General features: G+C 37.4%; 1 protein-coding gene and 1 long non-coding RNA gene across 5 annotated transcripts; both read left to right on the top strand.

Annotated features, from left to right (window-relative positions):
* The first annotated feature begins 323 nt into the window (after positions 1-323).
* LOC106903961 (perforin-1-like) lies at positions 324-11,274 on the top strand. Its single transcript, XM_088006251.1, has 9 exons — positions 324-584; positions 726-805; positions 5,393-5,438; positions 5,699-5,841; positions 5,927-6,065; positions 6,209-6,289; positions 6,566-7,062; positions 7,147-7,240; positions 11,047-11,274. Exons 1-9 carry the CDS (start codon positions 324-326, stop codon positions 11,272-11,274), a joined length of 1,569 nt encoding a protein of 522 aa, XP_087862377.1.
* Positions 1,013-3,476, top strand: LOC148161206 (uncharacterized). 4 transcript variants are annotated; one of them, XR_015763037.1, is made up of 6 exons: positions 1,013-1,732; positions 2,323-2,432; positions 2,522-2,639; positions 2,816-2,883; positions 2,956-3,071; positions 3,170-3,476. It is a non-coding gene; the product is annotated as an uncharacterized LOC148161206 (long non-coding RNA). The 4 variants fall into 4 exon arrangements; XR_015763038.1 differs by having other exon boundaries at positions 1,014-1,732; positions 2,344-2,432; XR_015763039.1 differs by lacking the exon at positions 1,013-1,732 and having other exon boundaries at positions 1,739-2,432; positions 2,956-3,051.
* Positions 11,275-12,206: the final 932 nt, after the last annotated feature.

Below are 12,206 nucleotides of genomic sequence, written 5' to 3'. Positions count from 1 at the left end.
AAAATTTGGATAATTAATTGGTTAATGTCAAGTTGCCATTACAAAGACATTTTAAATAATGTCAACTTTGCATGAAAAGTGTCATTATTTACTGAATGACATTTAATGACAACCGTCATAAATATTCATGAAGACTCCTTAATGTTTATGGCAATGTCATGTCAAATAAAGTGTATAACTTTATTTGAAGTTATACACTTCAAATAAAGTGTATAACTTTATTATATGTTGTATATAAATAAGTCATAAAAATAACATAAATGCCATGCATTATGTAAAAAACAGTTAATTCCTTTTCTATCTTTTTGCTTCTGACTACAGCGATGCTCCCCGATTCAACTTCAGCTCTTCTTCTCCTAAGCGTCCTCCTTGTTCACTCCTCTGTTCTGTCCTGTCGGCTTGGGACCCAAACAGAGTGTGATGCTGCTCCTTTTGGACCAGGCCACAACCTGATGGGGCAAAGTTTTGATATAGCCACACTGGAGAGGAAAAGAGCTCACGTGATTGATGTGAGAACTTACCTGAGCCCCAACAAAACCTGTGTTCTCTGCACCAACCCTCTTCAAAACGATGCCCTCCAAAAAGTAATTTAAGAACCTTGTATTGCCTTGCTGCTGAAAATGTGCACTATAAATGAAATTAACTTTACCTTTAAGATGTATAAATCAACAGCTGCACGTCTAACTTGATAGATTAACAATAATGTGACTTTTCTTCATTTTAAGCTTCCATCTTCTGTTGTGGACTTCCATGTCATCCCTCAATGCAATCCTGAAATACACAACAGTTTTCATACTTCTGCTAGGTAGAGTATGTAAACGACATTGTCAACACTGTAAACATTGAATCACATAATTACAAGATTTTTTTTTCATGTTACAATTACATGTTCCAATCAAAAGTGTAAGTTTATTTTACCTTTATGAGGGAGACCAACACATAGTGCATAATTCTGAAGAAGCAAAGTATGAAAAATTTAATGTACGTTTATGCTGATACTCTGATGGTTCACAGTAAAAAATGCTGGGTTATTTTCATAACCCAATTTCTGGGTTGAAGCTGTTGGGTCATAGGTTGGGTTAGTTTGACCAAATATTGGGTCAAAATTCATAACTCATGAGTTGGGTCAGAAATTTATCGGAAGTCTACATCTTGCACACTTCTGTTGGGCCAGGAGTTGGGTGGGTAGATTTACCCAAACGGTTGGGTTAAAGATGAAACTTGGAAGAAGCCACGCCCCTCTTCACAAGCCTCCATTTTCAACATGACTGTGAACATTGCATAACGGACTTCTCCTCTACTTTGAAATAAGACATGGTAAGTAAAAAGAAGATAAAGTTTCAACGTTTATAGAATTTTATACATAAATTGAATTTATTTCAAACATGTTTGATATTTATTTTTATGGTTATTTAAAATGTTTATTACGGTAGGTTCCTCTGACAAAGAGCTTCGGTGTTGCTACAATAGGGATGTTGGGGAAAAAATAGATGAAGGGGAAGGGCACAATTTGTCAAGTAAATTAAATTCAGTTTTTAATATAACCTCAATCATATTTGTTCGTAACTTAACATAGTCAAATTTTTAAAAATCGATTTAGTTTTAAAAGAAAAGGTAGTTGACGGTTTGTCCCCTGATTTTTGCAATATGCGCGCGCATCCTTAGCGGGCTGAGGCTACGTGTTCGAACACCAGCAGTAATGGCGGAGGAGAGCGAGCAGAGCTTTAATAATGTGGGTATATTATGCTTTTTGAAAATAAAATAACTTTTGCAAAGTTATTAGGCGATAAATTAGTTGTGTAAACCTGAATTATGCGCTCGGTTTATTAACATATAGCTTAATTACAAACATGCTCGGACGTGTTCGCACTTATCGCTCCCCTCCAGCCGCCGGCTCGTCTCGCCCTCTGTCAGTTGACCGGGCGGAGCGGCTCGTTAAGCCGAGAGAGAACGACCGTCTCCCGGCACATTGCTTTCAAACTCCCGCTGGTTTTAGGCAACGAATTAAAAGCAAAACTAAGACAATATCTAATGTTAATGTTTGCTCATTTTATTATTATTGTTACTACGGTATTAATTACAAATACATTTATTTAAAGTTGGTGCTGAAAGTTATTCAGCACTAAGTTTGTGTTAAGTTTTACTTCTAAATTAAATTATATGTCATTTTATTTTATTAAGTGCTATATTTATTTTTAGGAACATAAAATTACTCTGAACATTTGAAATTGCTGGCTAATTACAAGTTATTTGCAGTTGAGACAGCTATAAGATTTAATTCAGTCATTAAAGTTTGATTTGTGATTTTGTCTTTTCTGATAGATTTTGTAATTTTACATCCAGGATCTTCAGGAGAATTAAGCGAAACCCAAACTCCTCGTTCTCAACGAAGACCTTCTGCATGACCAAGAACATGAGTCTGCTCCCTCAAGGTATTGAAGCTCAGAAGAAATGTTCTCTAAAATGTTGTCATGCTTTTTAGTTACTGTAACATTTTAACACTAACTTATGTTTGATACAGAAGATGATGTAGTCCTGCAGCTGCTGCCAGTACCCCTTCCTGCTCCACCTTACTAATTTGGGAGAAGTTTCAGATCCATCAACCTGGAAATTCAGATGTTTTCATTGATATCCAGCCTGTAAGTCAACCTTCATCTCTGAATAATGCTCAGATTGTTTAAGTGCATCACATTCAATAGTGAGGTTTTGTGTTAAACTAGAATCAGTCAGAAATTAGTTTTTGAGAATGTAGCCCTTTACCTTTAAATTCACTAAAGGCCTGTTTTTGTGCTTCTCTCTCTTGTTCTCAACGAAGATCTTTTGTATGGCCAAGAAGAGAAAGGAGCGGCCGTCTTCTCAACAACATGAATTTTCTCCCTTAAGGTATTGAAGCTCAAGAGATGTTTATAAACTGTTAACATTTAACATTTTAACACAAGCTTGTTTCCCATGCAGACAAGATGATGTAGCCCTGCAGCTGCTGCCAGTGCTCCTCCCTACTTACACATTTGGGAGAAGAGTTTCAGATCCATCAACCTGGAAGTTCAGAAGGTTTCATTGATATCCAGCCTGTAAGTCAACATTCATCTCTGAATCATGCTCAAATTGTTTGCTGTTTATATAAGTTCATCACTAATGGCCTGTTTTTTCTGTCTTCTCTCTCCATCAGGTTGGGACAAACCTGGTGGTGCATCTACAAAATGTGACAACCTGTATGTCCTCATGCAGGGAGACAGGCAAAATGCTAAAGTGTCGTTAAAAATGCTCCTTGTTTAATGGCTGAAAGGTTTACTTGTAGTTTGCTTTAAAACAGACTTTTTTTCATTAAATGTTTTCTAATATGGAGTAACAGATACTTCTGGAGTTGTAGCCAAATGAATTGAAGTGATTTAACTACTTATGTTTTGTAACTTTTGTAAATGAAATTGCTGGCTCTATATATGTATCATGTGGAAATAAAAGAAGCTTTAAATTCATATGTCTTTTAATCCTGTTTTTATATAGTGAAATTTAAAATAATTTTTTTTAACCCAACTATAGTGGTATAATAACCCTTGTGTTGGGTTATGAATTTCAACCCAATTTTGGGTCAGTTTAACCAATTTAAACAAGTCAATTTAACCCAACGTTTGGTTAGTTGCCATGACCCAATGTGCTGGGTCAAACCCTCAACCCAACCCAGTTGGGTTAAAACAACCCAGCGTTGGGTCGGTCCATATTTGACCCAGCGCTGGGTTACGTATTGGGTTATTTTTAACCCAGCAGTTTTTACTGTGTTATAAATATTTTCAAGTGCAACCAGTTGACTTGAATGGTCACCAATAGAATTATTACACACATTTTTAAAGCCTTAAGTTCTGTTAATTATGATGATTTTCAATTTACAAGTACAGTAATGCAAACCTAACATTGAAAATTGGTGTGGGACCCGAGTGGTAATATTCATATAGCTAAAACTGTAGCAAATGTGAGCAGGGTTTTAAAAAATGAGCCTGTTAAGATTGACAATAATTTACTAAAAAATAAGTAAAAAAAAAAAAAAATGCAGCGCAACGTTATGTAGCAGAGTCAATTAAAAAAATGTCTGTTGAAGGAAGTTGGAATGGAGTCTTAGGTAAGGGACGGGGGCGTGGCCTTCTCGCCACCAGCCAACCGATCCGCTGCGGCCACCAGCAGACGAAACTTGGCAGCAATCCAGCCACTCGGTCCTCCACAGCGACCCCCATTCCTGCAGACATACTAGTTCCTGCTCGTTCCAGCTGCTACCCCGGCACCCTTAGTTCTTCCGGCCCCTCTCTCCTTCAACTGCATAGCTACACTTTTTATTCCTAATTTATTGCCGAAGTGGGTCTCTCCGGCTGTGGGTGGTAACGCCACCTCAAAAATAAAACACAAAAAGTAAAAAAAAAAAAAACATGCAACACATGAAACAAAAATAACCCAAAATAAATATAATGGCAAAAGTAAATAACTTCAAAATATCGCAGCAAGCAAATTCTAAACAGTTATTTATTGAGTTATTTTTATGTCAAAAAACAAACAAACAAACAAAAAAACAAACAAACATAAAAATAACTCAAAAAAGGAGGCCACATTACCACACTGGAATAACACAGCTGTGTTGGCAGTAAATCTTCCCGGCCAGCAGGTGGTGGTGTTTTCATGTCAAGTTTGTTATTGAACAGTAGAATGAGTTCAGGAACACATGTATGTATGTATGTATACTGGCACAGGCAGTTCATCAGTCCTCAGTTAAGCATTCTTCATCCTGTTTTGTTGTTTACAGAAAGAACTGCTTGTAATATTTCGTGTTATTTTATTATTGAGGCAACATTGGGCTATATCTGTGGGGATTTATGTTGAAAAAGACTGATGTTTGTAAGTCTGATTGAGATATTTTATTTACACAGTATTAAATATTTGTGCCCTTAGTATTTGCATGATTTCACTACGCTTGTATTATAAATCATGTTTTTCATCTTTATTTGTCATTTCACTCTTTTGGCAGTAAAAGCAACGTCAATTAAAGTGACATACGCTTGTCAAACGTTTAAGAGTTTATCTATCTGCGGAAACACAGTGAGGGCAGAATAACAGGAAACCAATAAAAAGATGTTCTAATACAGAAATGCAGGTTTGATAAAAAGTGTTTAATATCTGTTTAGATGTTATTTTCAAAAGTACTTTTAATCTGAAAACCGAGCCACATCTGGAAGCATACTCTAATTTATTCAATATAACAGTTTATGAATACCTGCCTAATAATTTCTAGGTGTTAAAATAACAATAGTTGAATCAACAATTTCACTAAACTAGAAAACATAACTACATTATTAAAAATGAACTGTATAAATGTTTAATAATAATTACTTCCTTTAAAATGTTCCAACAGTTCTCTGGTTAAAGCTTACACATCCCAAGACACCAATGATTGGACGGTAAGAAACATCTCAAAGCTGAACATTTCAGAATATTTTTTCAATGCAGCCCTGAGTTTTGAAAACAACCCTAATAAAAACCTTGCTGTTTGATTTTGTTTCTTTCACCATTTCATTTCAGTTCATATGTGCTCTTCCAAGAATTTTATTATCTTTTTAGTTTGCATTCAGTTAGAACTGAAGTGATTAGAATAGTGATAGAAAAAATGGCTTCTTCTTTAACACCTTATAAACTACATGTGTTGTCTGAATTTCATCAGGTTGGCTTGGAAATTGAAAAGTTTTTGCTTGACAACTTCGATGTGGGAGGAACCAGCTCCAATACCTACAAGATTGTTTCACAAAAGATCAAAGAGGATCGCTACACTTTCAGCATACACAGTGTCACCTGCATTCATTATCGGTAGGATGGAAAATAGATTTTTTTCATTGAGTTCTGACAGGCCATGGTTATAGAAATAATTGTCTCATTTTGTCTTGATTTCTAGAATTGTATTATCATCCAAACCTCCCTTAAGCTTAGAGTTCAAACAGCAGGTAGACCTCCTGCCAAGTCAATACAACTACTCCACTAAGAACGAGTATAGAAAGCTCATACAGACCTATGGCACACACTACTTCAGAATGGTGAGAACTTTCACACACACACACACACACACACACACACACACACGCACACACACACACACACACACACACACACACACATTGTGAATTAGTTACAGACATTTTTCTGCAGGGAAGCATTTTAAAGAACTTTAACTTTTTAGGTTAATCTTGGAGGGCGACTGAGACGAGTGACATCTTCACGAAGCTGTTTGTCCTCCATGAATGGGTTAACCTCAAGTCAGGTAACAAAACAACAGATTTTTACACAACCATATGTGATACTTCCATGATTCTAATTTATCATGACCAAATACATGAAGCAGCACAAATATGAAGTTCATCACTTTCAACAACCTACTTTAAGAAATTTTAAGTGTTATGTTTTTGTTTTGTCCATTTTAATTTCCAGAGGATTTTTACCAGAACATATTTTTCTCTGCTTGTATCTGGGTGTTTTTTGCAAATGTCTGGTGTGAAGCAGCTTTTTTGAAAAATCTCTTTGCTGTTCTTTCACCCAGGTCCACAACTGTTTATCTATGGGTGTTGCTGTTGGCTTGGGGAAGGTGCAACTCTCTAGTGTCCCACATTCTTGCAATGTTGTCCTAAAAAACGAGGACTTTGCCACTGGCTACTACTCTGAAGTCCACCATCACTTCACAGAGGTGTCAGGAGGAAATGGTTGGTTGGGGGAGTTTTTAACTTTCAAAAATGATTCCATGGGCTACATGAACTGGCTAAAGAGCCTGAAAGAACATCCAGATGTTGTTTCGTACTCCCTTCGACCTCTCTATGAGCTCATTCCAAGCAAACAACAACAGGAAGAGATGAAAACTGCTATTGAACATTATTTGGAGGACAATGCTTTGTGGAACTTACCCGAAGAACCACACTGTGACGACGTGACTCCTAATGTGGCCTCTAACTGCTGCCCTCTGCACGTCTCAAGGGGAACTCTATCAGTGACCATTGTTCGAGGCTGGTATCTATACGGAGATGATCTTGGACCAGCTGACAGGTGGGTTGAAGCAAAGGTAAAAAAACAAAGACATTATGGAACCTGATGAGCACACCTTTTATATGGCTCCTCTTTTGTCCACAGCTATGCCAAGATGTACTATGGTTCATTTCAAGGCAGGACCAAAATGTTGGATCACAGTAATCCGAGGTGGAACACTGAGTTTAGATTGGGCATGGTCAGTAAACGCTATCATCACAGATTAGCTGAAAAAGCTCAGCAACAGACAAATTGATCTATTTACGCTGCTGATGCAGAAGAATTTAAAGAGTTAATACGAGCATCTATATTTGCAAGAAATAAACATTAAATTACCGGCAGTGAGGAGAATTGGGTTTTTATGGTCTAGAACAGAGGTCTCATTCTTGCGACCCACAGGACAATGACTTGTGGCCCCCACCGTGGTATGAAAGTATAATATTAGTGCGGCCCACAGGGTTAGCTGACCTCTGAAGGAAGTCCCGCCCGCTATTCTTCGTTATGGCTGACATTCGGTGCCTGGCTAAGGTACACTGACTTCATGCGCACTATGCTTGTAACAATAGTGTGGCGGATGATGGAACAGTCCAGTACCAGTTGCCATTCTGGTACTTTCTACCATTAACAAATGCCACGATCAAACGCAGAGAAAGGCGACTGCTACCGGGCTGCAAGTCATCCGCTGCGCTGTTGTGTAATGACGTCACGCTTTGAGACGTGCTCCATACTTTGTTAGCTGGCTAAAGACTAATGTGAAACGTAGAACAAGAGCGACGCCATGTGGAATAAACTTAGGGTTAGTGATGGGTCCGGCAACACCAATGCATCGGTGCATGTGTCAAGCCCACAGACCAAAACCCGTGTCGGTGCGCGTATTGGTTTCAGCAAGTCACATGACCGATACAGGAACTGTTTTGTAATTGCATTAAGGTGTCAAACTGTGTTTATAAGGAAGCGAATCTGTCAATCAGTCAAATGCATTTGCCCAACGAATTATTGATATTTTACGAACATTGTCAACTATGGAGCAGCTTCAAAGGAAAGGTGTCCGCAGTGTGGGACCATTTTGATCTTATATTGGAAAATAAATTTGTTTTCATTTTTGTTGTTTCATCCGGTTCTTGTCAATTTCTACTTGATCTATCTGCAGGGGCGCAACTACATATTATTCAGGTGGATGCAAAAATATAAATCAGCGCCCCCCCAAAGGAAGGTACATAAGGGTGAAGGAGCGTAGAAAACATACAGACGCTCTGTTGGTTTTTCAAAATTATTTCATATATAGTGATCCCACGCTATAATGCAGTTCATCTTTCACGGTATCGCTGCTTTGCAGATTTTTTTGTGCAGATTTTTTTTTTTTTCACAGTGTTCTGCGTCCTGATTGACCGTATGATTGGTAAAAACAGTTTCCTCGCTTCTTCTCTACCTGAGTGCCAATAAAGTTACAGTATTTAATACAGATATCCATTCAGGAGATGGAAACTGAAACTTTGAATGCCAGCTGAAAAAAAAACTGGCCAGAATCAGCGCAAAACCCGACCGGAGGCTCGCTTGATGAGATCCATCGCTTTGTCGTAGATACAGCTGTGAATCTCGCGGGGCAGATTGGAGGAGACGCTTTAATGACATGACTACGGACCACATTAAGGTCCGATTGATGCACACACACATCCGCTGATCTGAAAACAGGCTTTGTTCTTTGGTTTCAATGTAGAGTATTTATTTATGCTGTGTAATAATTGTAAAAACTAATTGTAAAAACTACTTCACGGATTTCGCCCATCACGGGTTATTTTCGGAACGCAACCCCTAAGAAAAACAAGGGTTCGCTGTAAATGTAGTGTTTACTACATTTTTTTCTACAGCAGGAGAAGTTTTGTCAAAAAAGCGTAACAGACTAAATTTCAAAATGTTGTAAAAACTTTTTTTTTCATAAGAATTTGTGGAAAAAGAAACAGTCCACGCATCTTCATTCCAAACACATTCACTTAAATTTTCACTTTATGGTAGATGCTCACATTATTTATTGACTGTATATCAAATATATTTTAAATTTAACTGAAGATATTACATAATACAATATATAATATTCAATAAATTATGAAGACTTAAATCTTATTATATAGACTAGGTCATCAAATTACTACGTTGCCTGTAGGAATTTTTAATGTCCAGCAGGTGTCACTATTGAGTGACACAGAATTGACAGTTTTGCTATGTGTCGATATGATACATAACGCCTCATCTACCCATCACTACTTAGGGTGTGTTCACACTGCAGAATAAAGTGACTCACTTCCGATTTTTGGACGTAATGCGACCTATATCTGATCTTTTCATGACAGTCTGAATTGCACAGGTTGGATTCTTTACGAATGCGACCCATATCTGATACGTATCCGATTCAAATGCGACCTAACGTCCAGGACCCATTCATCCGAATTGAACGTCACTGATACTCAACAAATCCTGCGTCCTGATACGTGCAAGTGGGAAGAAAAACAACTATGACGGACTATAATGAGGATTAAGTTGTTAATATGCTGCTCCAGTTGGACAACAACTTAAAATATGTAAGCTAAGCTCCACCGTTAGCCTCCATGTTTACTTCCGCAAACACTGAGCACTTCTTCTTTTTATGGCGGTTGGCAGAACACTTAGAATGCTGACGCAATTGCGCCCTCTACTGCGCATGCGGGACACTAAGTTTGTTTGCCCGTTCAGACTGCAGAACACATACAGGTCGCATATGTGTGGCAGTGTGAGCGGCCCGGCAAAAAAAATCCAATTTGACAAAAAATCGGAATTGGGTCACTTCAGGCTGCAGTATGAACGCACCCTAAATTTTGTCACACCCTCATCATGTCTTTGTCAAAGCCAAAGCCTGCAGTTCATGTATTGGAGAAATAATTAAATGTTGATGACATTTAAGGATATTTTTTAAATGTGTTTTGTGGAATCCTTTATGCGACCTAGCTTCACCCAGACTCTGCCTGCAGTGGCCCCCGGGTAAATTGAGTTTGAGAACTCTGGTCTAGAAAGAAAGCTGATCTATTCTTTGGTGCCACCAAAACTATTTGTTAGCAAACATTTCATATTGGGTCAAATATCACCGAATATCAGAAATGCATTATAGTTTCTATTACAACTAGATGATGTTAAGTTATTGATCATGAACTAATTTGTCCTTCAGTTTGCTCACATGAACCAGCAGCCACAATAACAAGAAAAGAGCACCTCCCTTTAGGCCCGACTCATTCTTGTTTTGTTTCTCAGAACCAGCCTGGGTGTCTGTGGACATGCGGCTCCCACACTCACTGCTCTGCTTAAGCTGTTGTTGAGACAGGAAGTGCTGACCCTCTCTTATTGCTTTTACAAATCAATCATGAGCATAAAAACTTGGCTTTCTAAATAACAAATGTACAAAATGAACCTTCAATGTCAAAGTAAAAACTTTTTTCCCCAATTCTTTTCCCTGTCATACTGATTGCTTAGTTTTGTTTTTAAAAACCTGTTTGAAATAAATAAATCAAATCAAATAAGACAAATCAAAGTATAAAATGATATGTAATGCAGACAAATTGCGTATTCTGAACTTGGGGAATGGACAATCAACTCCATTTCTAGATACAAGCCGGGCTGCAGACTCTTTATGTTTTGGGATACTGGGTCAGCACGTGCATGAAAAAGTATTTGGTTTTACTTGAATAGACCATGCACATTTCATGGTGTTTATGTTCGAGTACAAATAAAAGTAAAAGTAGAAAAAAATCTGAAAATATTTGAACAGAAACCACTTTACACATATATTGTGTAAACAGACACAGCCTAGCTGATGTATTTCATATCTTGTACTGTTGTGTTTTGGCTAACATTACTCTGCATTTATCAACTTTTGAGATGCATGGAAAACAGTTTTATTTTCTGTATCACCTAAATAATTTGACTTTGAATGTGAACATATGCATCTGAATGATCCTCCATTCAAATTTTCTCATGAAGGTTAACACAAGGCTGCCTCTGAAGATTGAGGTTTGGGATGAAGATCCAAAATATGACGACCTTCTTGTTCACTGTGAGAAGTACCTGAGCCCTGGCAGTCACACTTTCACGTGCACAGGATTGTATGGAAACGTTATGGCTAAATACACGCTGACCTGTGAGCCGTATATGACTGGAGAAAAGTGCAGTCGTTATAAACCATCTCCCTTAGAGACAGACGATTGGTGAGTTTTGAGAATGAAAGCATTTCATTTCATCACATAACATGAACTCAGTAAATCTGGTAGAAACTCATAATTTACACTTAATCGCTTAACTTTGTTAAAGACCTACCTAAATGTGTATTTATCATACAATGAAAAAAAATTCAAGATTCTGTGTAACATTTAATCACAAGAAACTACTATGCTAATATGCAACCAGAAAGTGTGTTCCCTTTCATAATAACATTTTTGAAATTGCTACAAATTGTTGACTTCATATATTTTCGATAAATCTTGTATTAGTTGTATGAATTATGACTTATATGCGTTACTGTAAAAGAGAGAGAGACGTAGTTACGTTACAGGACGTGTCAAAACTATTTGGTCAAGACCTTCTGTATGCAGCAAAGCAAAGAACCAGGGGACAAATTTTTCAACCTGATCATTGTTTCCTTACAGTTTTATGGTTAAAATCAAGAGGTGCTGATGAAATGTATTAATTGAAATTATCTTTCATCATGTAGTCATGTTTGAAACAGTGAAGAGATCTCATGAGCCAGAATGCTCAATGTTTCTTTTTTATTGTTATTTCTTACATAAAAAGTCCAGGCACCACAGTTTCACAGTTTTCCATTAGAAGACCTTGTTCTTAATCCTTTTGGAAGACAAAAATGGGAAAAAATCCTCATTCCCTTCTGGCCTGCAATGATTTAGAAAAGCAAAACAGTTTTCTAGCTGTTTGAAGTTGCTTTCAAATCTTTTATAGTGGAATGCATATTTTACTAAATAAATTAGTAGGATAACCACAGCAGCTTCCAGTCCTCTCAGTCCTACCTTTGGGGAAACAGATCCTTATTCTTAAAAACATCCAACTTCCCTTGCTGTTTGCTCCTATGTCACCTGTGTCCTATATTATCTGTAAAATAACTGTCCTAAAATGTTCAAAACTGATCTAAA

The sequence above is a fragment of the Poecilia mexicana genome, unplaced genomic scaffold (assembly GCF_051168715.1).
Source record: "Poecilia mexicana isolate PSO_F unplaced genomic scaffold, ASM5116871v1 scaffold_1, whole genome shotgun sequence".
NCBI lineage: Eukaryota > Metazoa > Chordata > Actinopteri > Cyprinodontiformes > Poeciliidae > Poecilia > Poecilia mexicana.
Note: the sequence above shows the minus strand (reverse complement) of the source record. Positions and strands in the feature narration are given on the sequence as shown.

Bases quoted from the DNA above. Each gene is read 5' to 3' on its own strand.
- LOC106903961 (XM_088006251.1), top strand. From the start codon at position 324: ATGCTCCCCGATTCAACTTCAGCTCTTCTTCTCCTAAGCGTCCTCCTT. The intron at 5,439-5,698 runs GTAAGAAACATC...GAATTTCATCAG, and splicing joins AAGACACCAATGATTGGACG to GTTGGCTTGGAAATTGAAAA. The intron at 6,290-6,565 runs GTAACAAAACAA...TCTTTCACCCAG, and splicing joins ATGGGTTAACCTCAAGTCAG to GTCCACAACTGTTTATCTAT.